Here is a 15,616-nt window from a genome sequence, read left to right as displayed (position 1 = left end):
TTTATCATGTTGCTTTAAAGACCATGTAGGTTTCAATTGAACTGGGAAAACCATTTAACACAGGGTTTAAACTCAATTTCAAAGTCATTTAACCCAAAGCAAATGGTCTTTATTTTCATAAGAGAGGATACAAGGACAAGAAGAATGTTACAAGAAGGTAAAGTCTAATCAGATGAGGTAGAAAATTAAAAGCTCTCCCAAGTGAAGAATTTCAAGAACAAGAACACTACAATAGCATTGCCATACGGTCCTATTGCTTTCACGTTAAAGGTGCCCAGTGCTAGACCTCGGCAATCCCTGAAAATTTCAAATTCACGTGCATTTTAGATATTTTCTTCGTATTTTCTATTTGTTTCTGAAAGTGCCAATAAAGTTGTGAAACCAACGTGTCAAACCAAGGAATACTACCACTTCTAATCCATCCTTGATTTCTGCCTTGCACAAGAGGAAATGATGTTAGAAAACAATCAAAGGAAAGAAATCCTGTATGTCATTAAAGAATATCAATATTTTGCTTCTATTTGTTTCAAATTTCTATTATCATTTAAAGACACAAACACTCTTTGGGTATATTTAAAATGTTTAAACACACACACTTGAAGGATTGCATAACTAGAGACTCCACTATTATTGTATCACAAACACTTTATTTTGTGAACATAAAAATCTAGGGAATCACTTGCCTTTATTCATTACAAATTTACTCTTTATCGCCTCACTTTGCTTTCATTTTCGGCTCTTGGGAGAAAACAAATTCCCTTCCTAAGTGAAGTAGGGTTGTGAGGAAACCAAGCATATGTCAAGTCCACCTTATGAAGGACAACTAAATACTAAACATACTTCAAGCAAAAGAACAATGGATATGAAGAAAGAGGGCATAAATAACCTCTAGAAAAAGCAATGGGGAAAGTAATAATAAAGCAACTGCAAACATATAATCGTGTTATATATTGAGCAAAGTTTATATTTATAAATAATCGTATTATAAGAATTCTCAAATTAAGTTCACAAGCTCACAGTGTGCTATGAGTTTCATGCTTTACAAACACAATCCCATTTCTCAACATTTTTAGTTCAGTTTAATATATCTTGGGACGGCAGTGTACTCAGGCATGTGGTTTATGGAGTGGCCACATCCCTTTCCATATCTTCAATCCACATATGTGCAATTAAATAAAATTGAAAGCATTTTTTTATTTATATTATGACTCTTATCCACTGTTGAGTCGAACAAAGTAGCAGTTTATCAGATAATCATCAATCTAGTAAAAGAGAATTTACTGTCCAAATGTGAAAATTTCAAATTGCTGTGAGCAGTCCTACTCGACCATGACTATACGGCTGCAATATAATCTCATTTATCATGATATATATCCATGGGATAACTTCCTTGGGTTGACTAGGAGATAAAGATTAACTAGAAGAGGACTTAAATCATTGTTTGTAATCGAATTCTTCACTAGACAAAAGCCTTAAAAACATAGATTTATGTCTGAACTACGTAAATAAATTCCAGTGTCTCATTCTATTGCTTACTTTTGTATGTCCTAAATTTGTGTGGAAACTGGTTTATCCATTTGACATTCCACACCTCTACCCAACTTCAATTATTTAGACACGCATAGTTGCATATAAGGATACACAAATTGTAAAAAAAAATAGTCTTCAATGAAAAAGGAAAAACATTTAGGTTTAGGGCGCGTTTGGAAAGCTACATGGAAACTGGATTTGGATGTAATTACATACATATGACATGTTTGACCAACCATTGTAATGTGTGGGTCTCGCTGAATCGAGTATAACTGAAGACCCCCAATTAGACTCTTCTTAGGAGAAAGGGTGAGAATTGGTGTAATTACACGAATAACTACACTCTTCAATTTTATAATTAATATTATTTTTAAAATTTAAACTTATAACTATGTAATTACAATTTGTACCATCAAACATGACATAGGATATTAAGATGTAATTATATTCTGCTAGCCAAACATGTACAACGAATTAGAATTCTTTGTAACTACACGTGACTAAGGTAGTAATTACATTTTTACGAAATTATATTATTTTTCCAAACACACCCTTAACGTGCATGCGTCAAAAAGGAAAAAAAAAATAAGCAAGCCGGGTATGATTTTCAGTCTATTAAAATGTTCAAAGGTAGACTGAGTTGGTGGAAATGTTCAAAGATTGACCGAGTTGTGGAAGGATGTGGAAATTTTTTTGAATAGTCTGGGATGATTAGAAGGTAGTATCTATTCAAATGTTTTCTTAGCCTATTGACAACATCCACACACCCTGCTCGAACCCGGGACCTCTAAGAAGAACAACAATCCCTTTTACAAGGACGTGGAATTTCTTGAATTATATACTATCAACGATTCTTTTGTGTCATGTTTTAGCAAGTTGGCACTTAAAACATCCTTGTACAAGTACAACTCAGTCAAAGAATGCCAGCAACGAATATATACCTATAAGCAATATAGGTTATATGCATTGTTAAAGAACCAGATCAAACTGGTTCAATGGAAACTAAAAGCTCATTTGGTCCAATGTGATACATAGAATAAAGAATTAGCTACTCCAGTCAGTCAAACAGCACAGACAGGTGAATGGCAGTAGGTTCTTCCACATATGTACCCCAAGATCTTCGTATTTTAATTTTAAATTCAATCAAATAATGCAGTATAGAATATCAAACTAGCAAAGCTGATAATTTTGTGTAACAGTCTAATAATAACAATTTGCAAAAAGATTAGATTTAATCTCACCAGTTTGGCCCTACTTGCGGCAAACTCCGACTGTAGAAAGGAAATTCAAAGAGAAAAGTAGCTTTGACCCATAACGGTAGGTTCCCATATACGATTTGAGGCAGTGGAATGAGAGGACTGAAACCAGAGAGATGCTAAACTCAGTAACTTCTCCAATTCATAGTTCAAGAGATGAAATGGAAGCAAATTGGCAAACCTAGTTGTTTTCTTGTAAGTCCTATATGCAGGAACAGTACCAAACTTCTTGTCCGAGGACTCCTGTGAGATGTAATATAATATCAGTAAAGCAGATTGCAGAATTGTAGCAAGATCTTATAATATAAGAACTCAAGGGTAGGACAATGGAACCTCGAGCAGTGGTAGGCCACTAACAAAAAGAAGTAGCAATGTCAGAAAGATTGGCCCAAGAATTACGAGCCATTCAGCACCTTCGAGTATTGGAACAGAGGCGATGAAAATTCCCCACCAAAGGAAAATCTTGCCAATATTTGTTAAGAACAAAAGGAAAATCACGTCATTTGAGTGATATAACCATTACCACCCACAATTACAGGTGCATTAGATATTTTAATACAGAAATTGAAACTGAAGTCTAGTCTTAACTATGATAAAGTTAAAATAAGGTAGAGGTTATGTTAGTTAGGAATGATGTGGCAAACCAAATAAAATTTCAGTATTTTTTACAGAAGGTGCACCAGATATAGTAAACCAGAAAAACATAGATGAACCTACTTCCTCCTTTTATATCTCAAAAACACATGATTGAACAATGCAGGAGGTAATAAGAGGCGGCAAGATGGAGTATGGAAGATAAAAAGATAAAAATGAATTATGCACTTAATCACACCATCTACCATTTGGGGTATAAAATAAACCAAGCATTACTTGTAGATAGAATCATCTAGGAAACAAAGCAACCAGAATAATTGGTGACATCAGAAAGTCGTGATGCTCACCTCACCGAAATAGTTTGGATGACGAGAGTATTTCCATAGTCCAATATTGCACCACTTTCCTCTGTTTTCGGAGAATTCTTAAAAAAAGCTTTTGCTGATCAGCCGTAGCTTCAATATAGAGACCCACTGACCACATAATCCACCCTATGATGTCTGCAGCCTGAACGGATGGATCTCTATCGCTCGCATTGGCAACGGTTACAGGTAAACTCACAGTCCACACCCAGACAGCCTGCAATGCATGGTAATATTGGGGTGCATTGAGGTTTATTAAATGTTCGGTCAACAAACAGAAAAGAAATAGACATACTCAGATAGATAAGGATACCTGAAATATCCAGAAAATTGCTAATTTCCCCAAATTACTACGCATCTCATCAAAACGTTGATCCTCGCCCCATTGCAAAATTCTTAACACCATAATGACAAAAAAACATAACTGTGAATAACTTACATATAAAGAATTGTTACAGAAAGCACTGCTTCAGAAAAAAAAACATAACTTTGAATAACTATAAATTTCCATACTATTATACCTCATCAATAGAAATAGTCCCAAGCGTAGTCCCCATATTACTACAAGCAAAGTCAAGATTACCTGAAAAGAAGAATTGCAAAATCACTCAGTGAAAAATGAAAATGTCTATTGAACATTATTCCATGCTGAAATACATTCAGAAGGGTCAAATCGTCAAGATCCTCAACTAAAAATGCATAGGAAATATAAGTACATTTTCTTTTGCCAACAAGATGTTGGTTGACGAGGTAGCGGCCTCAACCGCCTAATGGATGAGGATATGAATTTGAATCTTGGGAAGCGCACTATTGGAAGAGCTTATTTAACGCTCTTGGCTCAAGAGGGATTACTCTCGAGCCCAATGTGGCTTGAGGACACCATATGATAACACAAAAAAGAAATGTTTTCTATTTCACTTCTTCTACAAAAAAGGATATGGAAAGGAAAATGTTAAGATATCTCTTTACCACTCAATATGAAAAACTTGAACCTATTTTGTACGAATAGAATTATGTTTATGGCTACTTCCTCCAATGCATAAGCAAACAATTAAATGCAAAGTGTGACTAAAGTAACAGATCAGCTAAATCAGTAATGTTTCGGAGTAAAATTCTTATCAGAATCAGAATCCTATATGAGGTTCACTGGTATTTCATGCAAAATTTTACGCAGTCAATTATTTGAGGATGTCATGAAAGTACTTCGTAACTTCGTCAATGTACTTTCCATATTTGAAAAAAAAAATAGTGATTTCGAATTACCTGTCGAAAATGCCATGATCCTTTAATTACCAGAGTCAACACCGCAATTATAACAAAATTTGTGCTTCCTGAGTGAACAAAAAAAAACGATATCAACACCTAAATTGTAAAAGATAATCGTATAAAAGTAATTCTTATTTCTTGTTAGAAACCAATGAATCAAGAAAACTATTTTGGCATTTGAAGAATTTTTGTAATAGTCTGAAATATGTCATTACAAGATAGCCTCTGTTTAAAATTTTATTAGTCGATTGACAATACACAGCCTGCAGACGCAAATACTCTAACTCGGGTACCAAAGGAGAATAACATTGACTTTTACTGAAGATTTGAACTTTGTAAAACTTGCGAAGTAAAGAACAAGTAAAGAAGATAAATTTGAGGATTAGGTAAGTACCAGCAAAGTCGGTGACTTTATCAAACTTGAGAAGAGCAGTGACAATAAAGAAAAATAACTGATATCCCACCTGCACCAAACACCAAGATAAATCAATTAAGAGAGAATTCTTTAAAAATAAGATGAAGAGGAGAGAGAAGTAAATTAAAGTAATAAAGCATACAGTAACAATGGCCGTTAGAGCTAAGAAATGGGAATCTATGACGGTTCCCATTTTGATTCCTGTTTGCTTACACAAAGGTTTTTGGTCTTTCGTTTGTGATTAAAACGAAGGGGTGGCTTTGTTCTTTTCCCAAATGGTGTGGCCAGTGGCAGGTTGGTGTGTGTGGCTGTGAGTTGAACAGCGATTCTAATTACCTATTGGATTGAAATGTATTTGATTTTGAATACTCTATGACCTGTTGGAATTCCTTTATTTCCCCTTTGCTTCCCACAACGTCATTTTATATCCAATTCAGAGCTCGTGATTTTAAGGGCATTATTAAATCAATAACCCCATTAAATAATTTTTTAAACATCCAACCTCCTCCCAAGATTATTTAGATGGATGCCCTCTAAAATGCACACGTCAGATTACCTTGCGTCTTATGAAATGCGATACAATTACTCGACTCTCATCATGAGGTACGTCATACGTTGATGCACTTTCACATAACGATATTTAATATTTTTATTTAATACCTCGCACTCTGCAGAACGCGAAGTCCACAAGACATTGAATCGTCACGAGCGATATGTTATTCGAATTAAATGTAAGAATTTTATTTATATGACATGATAATGTTTTTTTATATTAACATTTATTTGAACATAATATCTAATAATATAACATTTATTCGAACATGATATTTTTATATATAATATTTATTTGAATATAACTTCTATAATCTTTAATAAAAATAACATTTATTGAAACATAATATTTTTATACATAATGTTTAATAAATTATATTCTCTTACATAACCTAATTGTAGAATGTAAAAAAACAAAATTGTTTCATGGTTCCAAAAACAAGAAGCATAACAAGTACATAGATTGTTATTGTATCTTTGCCAAAGATGGTGGTGTGAATTACATGAGCAGTCGGTAGGACAAGTGCATGCTTCGATTTATTCTGGGAAAACAATATTGTGACGAGCCATGACATTAACCCTAAAAACAGATTCATCTCTTGACGAATAACTTCTAAATTTATTTTCGTGAGATCAAGAGTTCTCAAGATTTGAAATCCTCCGTCCCTTAAATTGCCCCCGAAACAAATTAGAATGAGGTTATACACATATATGTTGTTATCACCTTTTTCAGCTGCTTGCTTCAAACATTGTAGACTGAACTTCGAATTTATTCCACTAAAATAATTATACACGTCTTCACTATATAAAGCTTCATGATTATTAGGAGCGGAACATCTTTCATGAAACCTTTTATCGGCTTGGTTCCACGTCATGATAACGTAATTCTTCATTGAAACATTTTGAAAAATATAATCTCTATCCGTTGCAACTTAATTGCGTGTTGACGAAATCAACTATAGAATTACAAGCCACGTGCACAAGAATTTTTTATAACACCTCTCTCGGGAATAATTGCACCATATTAAAACATATTCTTTTTATCATTTTGTTTGGAAATAGGATTAGGAAGACATCCAAAATGGGCCCTAATTATAATTGTCCACGCATTGATTACGAAGCGAACATAGAGACCTCGCGTCTTCGAAGACGCGAGGTACGTTGAAAAGGCGCCACACTTTGAATCGAATAATATTAATGAATCATACTATAACTTGCATTTCACAGGGTGCGAGATACAATGAATCTGAATCGAATAATATTTGACGTTTGATGAACCTCACTATATGTATAACGCGAGGTCCGATTCCATAATGATATTATTTTTTAAGGTATTATTATATGAAGTTTAATTTATAAATGGCGTTACAAATAACACATTGTCAATGAACGTTTGAGCTTAGAGGTGTTATTATCTTCAACTTGTAAATGGTGTACCAATCATGTTTAAAATGCTTACAAAGGAAAATAAATCACGTTTAAACTAACAAACATAATTTAGTATTGGCTTAAACGACTCCAAAAATGGATATGTACATTTTAATTTTAATACACAGAACAAGTCGATGTTGCCTTCTATAATAAACGGATACCAAGACGACAGAAAAATTAAAGGAAAACTTCGTCTTAGAGCCTTGTGTTTTTCACAATAACAACCTGAAAATTGTTGTACCTTTAGAGCCGCGAGAGCCCCAAGCATTTGTCAAAGGGTGTTCGCTTGCAAGAAGAGTCTCGAGAGCCCCAATAGGAAATCTAAATGCCACCAAAAGAGGAAGCCTTATGTTATTGGTACTCTCGGTACAAAAATACAAAAGAAAAACCTCAATAGCATTTTTTCCTAATAGAGGAACCTCGCGTCGTGTCAGAAGGGTAACGAAGTACAAGGCTAATAGAGGACAAGGTTTGCAAAGCAAGGCAAAAACTTTTTATAACTGCCACCGGAAGATTATGTCTTTTTCAAACTAGAAGTGAAAATTTATGAGAATGAATAGATCATTTATGAATGAAATAAGATGATTAGGTTTAGTGGGAAAAGAGGTATAATTTTTATATAACCATCGTGGCAGTAAACTCGTGCCTTATTCACCGCGAGTTTCATTTCATTTCCCACATCGAATCAGCTTATGCCACATCAGGAATCTCTGAATAACTCGCTTTTTGCAAAACGCGAGTTACCTACCACATCACGTCAGAAATATAATTTGCAGGCCTATGTCTCTTGAACATCATGTCAAGAAACTAGTCTACTAAAAAAACAAGACTTCCATTCAAATCCTTAGTTTAAGCAATTGAAGGTGAACAAACAAACCATACAGAACTTAAGTGAAGGCAAAGATAAGGAATTTGATCAACAACTATAGTGGTAAGTTTATTTGACGCTTGTCAATTATTACATAGATTGAAGTAATTATAATTTATTGCATACTTTGTTCTTCTCTTTGCATGATCATAGATATCTTCAACACATATCAAAGAGAGGAAGTGTTATTGATTTAGTATACTATGATGACAATATTATGTGTGATGAATCTCTCGACACCATCTTTCAGTCCGAATATACTGTTATGATAATGTTGTCGAAGAAATTAACTTATAAGAAGTTGATGAAAAAAGTCAAGAACAATGTTCTATATGGTCGCAGGACATGATGCTCGATTGTCACATACAGTATTCATTATGAGGGCCACTTAAGCTATATGAAACTTTTTCTAACGCTAATGATGCTACTACAGTTAGTATCCCAAGTTGGACATGGGCAGATTTTGACTTCGATCCAAATGTTTATAGTCCGACAACTAATTTACGTAAAGACTTCAATTTATTAAGTACACAAAGTTGGGCTGACTTGGGTGCATCATCATCTTCAATGCTAACGCATTATTACGTCGCTAGCTTGGACTTTTACCTAAATCAACTAGCAACACAACTTTCAACATACAATCAATATTGTAGTGGTGCTGGTGCTTTATCATCTTCGATGCTAAGGTATTCTTGTGCTGCTGATGTCGACTTTGATCTTGGTAGAACGGTTCATGAGCGGTCTCATGATTGACGCTCAATTGCTACTTATGTTATCCCCGTAGTCGACGACACTGAACTATTTCAGCTTGAGGAGGATATTTCTTATGAAGAACTACTAAGGGAGATCAGCCTAGATGGTTACGAGGTAGGCCCTTTCAATGAAAAACCAGATGATCTAAATATGTCAAAGGGAGAGAATTATGATGAAATTTCATATGTCATACCTCAAGTTTCTTATTACGAGCCACCATCTCACTTCATAATGGTTGTTATGGAACCTCTAAACGCTACGAAATTTTCCCAATTACCAGAGCTTGATGAATACCACCAACATGCTCATGGCGAGCTTTATATTGGAATGACGTTTAAAACGAAAGAACTCACTGCGGATGCAATTAAGAACTATAATATACATCATTGGGTTACGTCAAATGTGAAAAAAATAGACGCGGACAAGTATACCGTCGAATGTGTCCACAAACACGAAGGTTATAATTAGAGGGTTGGCGTATCACGATTGAAAAAGATGAACAACATGTGGACGTTAACAAAAATACGTCCAACCTCATACATACACCGCGAGCAGGCTCAATCAGGATCATCCAAACTTAGATGTTCATGTGTGTTGCACGTTTTGTGTACTTATAAATTACGCAAAAATATGTGCAAGTATACACAATCGAACAAGTAATATAGAGTGAGTGAGTATCGTCTCCACATGGATTGGATGAAATTTCAAGTTAAGTTAAAGAATCAATCTAAATTATCTAAGTATAGTTAGTGTGATGGTATCAAACAATGATAATGTTGTGGTAAAATGAAATATATGTACATGAAATTTCAATGGTAGTATGGATGGGTGACAAACAAAAATATTATAGAAAAATAAGATATAATGACAATGTGGCAATTAAGCATGATGAAAATGCTATGGCCATGTGAGATGTATGAAGTGTAACCAATTAAAAATGCTAAGACAAAAACAATTGAGAATTCAGGATTAAAAAAGATAACTAGACAATCCTCACACAAACAAGTTGCAATGGGAATAATTTGTGGGGTTACTAAGGAATCCTAAGCTTTGTTTTCTAGAATGGTTCTATGGCTTACTTACTCGACAAATTTTGCTAAGAGTGCCCCTATGCTATCTCTAGTCAAAGAACCTAACAGATGAAAATGCCACGGCAATACCTCTTAGCTTGAACAATAGCATAAAACCTATCGATTAAGTTCTACTTATTTTAGTCGTTAAAATCCTATCCTTATCTCTAAGGTAGATTAGGTCTTAGTTAAAAACTAAAACCCATTGCTCACATTGATCCTCACCCAGTTTCTCTCGAACACTAAGCATCGAACCATTTAGTTTCTCTCAAACACTAAGTGGTGAACCTAAGAAACAACTACTCTCATAGATCTTATAATCCTAAGTAATTAAATACAATAAACAAAGCAAATAATAACCAAAAAACTAAACCATTCATTAAAATAAACAATTAATCATCCATAAATGACTCACACCAAATAAGGTTTAGTTCATGGTGGGGTATAAATCATCCAAAAATATCATTCGCTTTATAACAACCCTCAAAAGATAAAGGAAAAGAAATCACAGAGATGGAGGGAAAACTTTCAACGCTCGTTGTCGTGAGCTCCCTTGGCCACCATGAACCACCTTAGCGACACTAGTTTATCTCAAACACCTAGCTCACCACTCCCTTGAGCTTGAAATTGAAGGACACCATTAAAAAGATGAAAAGGAAGAAAAAATAGAAGCTTGTAGTTGCCTTCTCACTCTTGCCTCTCTCACTATCTCCCAAAAGAATCTTTTCCATTTTTTGTGGCATCATTTTCTATTTATACTAAGGGAATATCCTAGGGTTTTGTGCTAAAATTCTTTTAATACCCTAGGTAACATCCCTATCACGTGAAAGGGAGTACAAAGGTGGCAATGGTCCCCTCCTAAGTTGCAGACAACATAAATCATGTGTGGGTTGGACAGTTGGCTCTTTTATAAAAATATCTTCAACTTTTTTTTGTCTTTTTCTGTTCCCAAAAAATCGTCCTAGCTACCGCGATGTTTTCTTCATGCTTCATCAACCCAAATTGCCACGGTAATTTCCCTTGCTCACCTTTGGCTTCATGAACCTGTACATCACTAACCAGACACAACCCTTCCCATCAAGCAGCATCAATTGCAAAATAAAATACCACGGCAAATTCAATCCACCAAATGTAATTATATACTCCTAAATGCATCTATATGATCCTAAATGTGCCTTAAGATAACCAATAACTTAAGTAAATGTCCTAAATATAGTATTTTTACGGAGTTATCAACATGCTTGTGAGGCCTTCAAACCTGTTGAAAACATTTGATGTTTCGATATAACAAATTAAGTTAAATGAATTTGAAGATTTTACAAAAGATTTTCTAAGTATATTCGATATAATTATTCGAATATCAAAATATTACTCCAAGTCTTTCAAAGTTCATTTTAATCCTTACTAAAGTGTAAAATTGTGTTTTATACTTAAACTATTTTAAAACAATTTTACAAAGTATTTCGAGCCTTAATCGAGCTAAAAATATATTCTTTTTAAAGGGTTTCAAGAAAAATCAAATTGTCCAGGAGGTACAGATTCCCCCTGTAAGGGTTACCAATTCCCTCCAGGGGGAACAGATTCCCCCTAGGGGTACCGATTCCCCCCTGTCTAACGGTCGAAAATAGATTGCACTTAGGGAACCGATTCCCCATGAGGGGTACCGATTCCCCCCACACTCCAAGCTGTTTTATTAATTGTTTCTCATCTCCAAACGGCTCCAAAACATCCCTAACGGCTATATACGACTTCAAACATATTCCAAGCTATAAATACAACCTAAGGACACTTGAAGAAGCAAGAGAACAACTATCCAAGCAATCAAACACAAGAGAAGAGTTTTTCTTTCTTATTTCTTCCTTCTCTTGTATATATTTTGTTCTTGTGAGCTCAATCTTGTAAACACCTACCTTAGAGAGGTTTTCTTGTTTACATTTCTTATCCTTTTGTAAAGGGGAAAGGTTCTAGCTAATTCCGTGTAAAAGCTAGGGAAAGGTTCTAGTTTAGCCCGGAAAAACTAGGGAGTTTGTAAGGTTACTCTTTATCCTCAAAAGAAAGAACAAATTAGTGAATTTGTTGGAAAATCCTTGGTGAGGAGCTAAGGTAGTGGACGTAGACTTTGGTTGAGAAAGTCAAACCACTATAAATCGCTGTGCAATTATCTATCTTTCAATCTCCTTATTCCCTAAACATAAAACCGTTCCGACCCCTCTTTGCAAACTATTCCGGTTATCGATTTGAGCTTCCAAAAATCCTAACAAAACTACTAATGAAAACAACTCCACGTATATCAGTTGCCATTTGTATTGCTTTGATTACATCTGAATATGGCTACACGGTTAACTACCAATAAAGCATGGTATGCTAAGTATCATGCTCAACAAAAATTGTTCGGTCAATAGGAAGAATCGTACACAAAGATGCGATAATGGTTGAAATTTATGAATAAACACATACCGGGAATGGTTGTGAAACTAGAAATTGTGCTGACGTATAAAAACGATTGTGTCATACATGGTGCGTGCCAATTCCACAACATATTTTAGACATTTCTGCAGTGTGTGACTGCATTCCACCACTGCAAACCAATGGTTCAGGTCGACGACACTTTGTTGTACGGTAGACACACACATATATTATTTTTTTTACTGTTGCACAAGACGGAAATAGGAAAATTATTCTCATTGTTTTGCAATAGTAAAAAGGAATACATAGACTCTTGGAAATTCTTCTTCAAGTACTTTCACAGATGTTTTTTCTCATGTTTTGCGTGAACGTTCTGGTGGGATATGTTTAATTTCTGACATAGGCGCTGGGATTAGATATGAAATCGAGCAAATGAGACCGTCTTAGCAACCTCCTTATATCATCACTGGTACTGTTTACGCCATATTGCTACAAACTATCTACAAAAGTTTATGAATGAAGATGAATGTGTAATGATGTTTCACATGGGTACACCTTTCATCATTTTGGGATTCATATATTTTTTTCTTTTATTATTTAATTAACTGCTGCATTTTTAATGGCTAGGACACTCACATTTCGTACGCGAGGTTGAGGAGTTATTCCATGAAATAAGAATCAGGAATCAACAAGGCTACAACTACATAGTTAAAATCCCGAGAGAGAAATAGCTTCGATCTTTCGATGGGGTAAACAATATGGTCATATTAACAACAAACTTGGTGGAGGCGATCAATTCATCATGAAGGGAGTACGACATTTGTCTATCACTTCCATTTTCAAAGTGACATATTATCGGTTGGCAACCCTGTTTGCAACCTTTGGAAAAAAAGCAGTTGAATTGATTGCAAGTTCCCACATATTCCATCCAAACCTCCACAGAAGATTGCAGGCCTTTATACAACACGCAAACACAAAGAATGTAACATGCATCTCTCGCGAACTAAATCAATTCCGTGTATCAGAATATTCAAGGATTTGGAAGGCATATATCACAATGCATGCGTCGTTAATCTACGTGATAGAACCTGTGACTGTGAAGTATTCCAAACATTCAAATACTCATGTTCACACGTCAATGTTGCTTGTTTTTCTGTACAGATTGACTATATTGAATTCGTTGATCTTGTATACTTACTTCAAACCATATTCAATATGTATAAGATGGGAATTGGTTGATGTTTAGTCGTTTCCAGTGCGTTTTATCGTTTGAGTTTAGGTTTTTGTTTCTGTTGAGTAGCTTAGTCTGTTGTGTTTTTTCAGTATGGTGTTTATGTTAAATCTTATGTAATTTCGGAGGAGTAATAAAGTTTCTAAGGCACTCTTTTCCTCCTTCTTGGATCAAGAAGGAGGTTTTTAAGGAGGCCTGTCATTCTTATAAAAAAAATATGTATAAGCACGAGTTTCCTCTCATTAGAAACGAAAGGGATCCGGATGAAGTTGATGATGAAACTACAACAAGGCTAAATTTTTCACTACGACAGTAGAAAACAGTTCGTCCACAATCGACGAGGATTTATTGTGATGAGGACTTGGTCCAACATCAAAAAAGAACCGAGCAACCGAAGCTATGCAGTATTTGTAGGAATCTCGGACACTCAAAGAACAAATGACCTATTCGATCACGCTCTCGTATCAATTAATTATTAATTTGTTTAAGTTATCCTTCAACATTATGATTTTTACCCCACCCCGAACATGCCTATTAAGCCATGTTAGCATCTTCTTAATGTAGAAGATCAAACTTTGGAACCATGTTGAAAGCGATTTTTACCCCGCTTACAATGTCGTATGTGTCGATATTACACTCAATTGAAAGATAAGTTACAATACTACGCCTCTAATATAATAAACTACGAAATTGTTTAGATAAAATACCCGAAAAAACCCTCGACTATGCCTATCAAACCCTTTTAGCATTTTTTTCACGCACAAACCAAGCTTTGGGAGCATTTTCAATGCAATTTTTAATCCGCTTACATTGTCCCGTATGTCTCAATAATGGCCTCAAGTGAAAGATAAATTCCAATAGTATGCATGTAATCTTATAACTTACAAAAACTTTGAGATTAAATTCCCGAAATACCACTCAAACATGCCTATAGAACTTGTGGATTTGGGTTGGAATAGCATACCTCGCGTGACGCGATGAATAATGAACACCACTCGCGATAAATTACTTGCGACGATTCAATGTCTCGTGGACCTCGCGTCCTGCAGAATGCTAGGTATTAAATAAAATAATATTAAATACCATTATGTGAAAAGTGCTTCCACGTATGACGTACCTCGCATATGGTGAGAGGCGAGTAATTACATCGCGTTTTGTAGCGAGGTAGTCTGAAGTGTGCAGTTTGGAGGGCATCCATCTAAAAATTATTTGATGGGGGTTATTGATTAATAATACCGATTATAAGGTAGTAACATCTATTAATAAAATATAATATTTAAAATATTATATTATACATTTTAATTGAAAATATTAAAATATTCTAACACATAATATATTCATAATAGGATATTAGTAGCACAAACCAATCGATCTCAGTAGTTAAGTGATTATGTTATATTTTAATGTTTCGAGTTTGAGCATTACATATGCAAGTGTATGTACATTCATTGTCAAATGATTGAAAGTTTTTGAATAAAATTGCATTGTATTCAATTGAGACTAATAAGATAATAATAATATAGCAATAGCACGTGACTCTTTTTAATTTTTAAATAAATGTATAATTAAAAATAATTTAAAAACTTAATTTTTAATATATTAAAAAATTAAAAAAATAAAATTTTCTAAAATATATAAATATAAGTTCAAAATTATATCTAAATTTTAAAATGAATTACAAAAAATTTAAAAAGATTTAAATTTTATTTAAAAAATAAATTTAGAAAATTGTAGATTTTAAAATGTACTTTTATAGTTTATTCTAAATCTTATAGTTGACTCTAATTATCTAAAAAAAGTATTGATATGGCACACATCAATATTTTGATTCACGTGGATATATCTAACTAGCAAGAATCATTAGTCAACTAACGATTTTCAT

General features: G+C 34.3%; 1 protein-coding gene across 1 annotated transcript; it reads right to left on the bottom strand.

Moving 5' to 3' along the window:
- Positions 1-92: 92 nt before the first annotated feature.
- LOC120158561 (uncharacterized protein C594.04c-like) lies at positions 93-5,675 on the bottom strand. Its single transcript, XM_039169382.1, is given in 12 exon segments — positions 93-297; positions 387-435; positions 2,772-2,888; positions 2,968-3,029; positions 3,120-3,248; positions 3,728-3,812; positions 3,814-3,959; positions 4,056-4,137; positions 4,264-4,325; positions 5,006-5,073; positions 5,403-5,472; positions 5,566-5,675. Coding segments are annotated over 11 exon segments (894 nt in total). The 5' UTR covers positions 5,617-5,675; the 3' UTR covers positions 93-297; positions 387-413.
- Between the last annotated feature and the right edge of the window lie 9,941 nt (positions 5,676-15,616).

The sequence above is a fragment of the Hibiscus syriacus genome, unplaced genomic scaffold (genome assembly GCF_006381635.1).
Source record: "Hibiscus syriacus cultivar Baekdansim isolate YM2019G1 unplaced genomic scaffold, ASM638163v2 tig00111330_pilon, whole genome shotgun sequence".
Taxonomy (NCBI): Eukaryota; Viridiplantae; Streptophyta; class Magnoliopsida; order Malvales; family Malvaceae; genus Hibiscus; species Hibiscus syriacus.
This window is presented reverse-complemented; position numbering and strand designations above follow the sequence as displayed.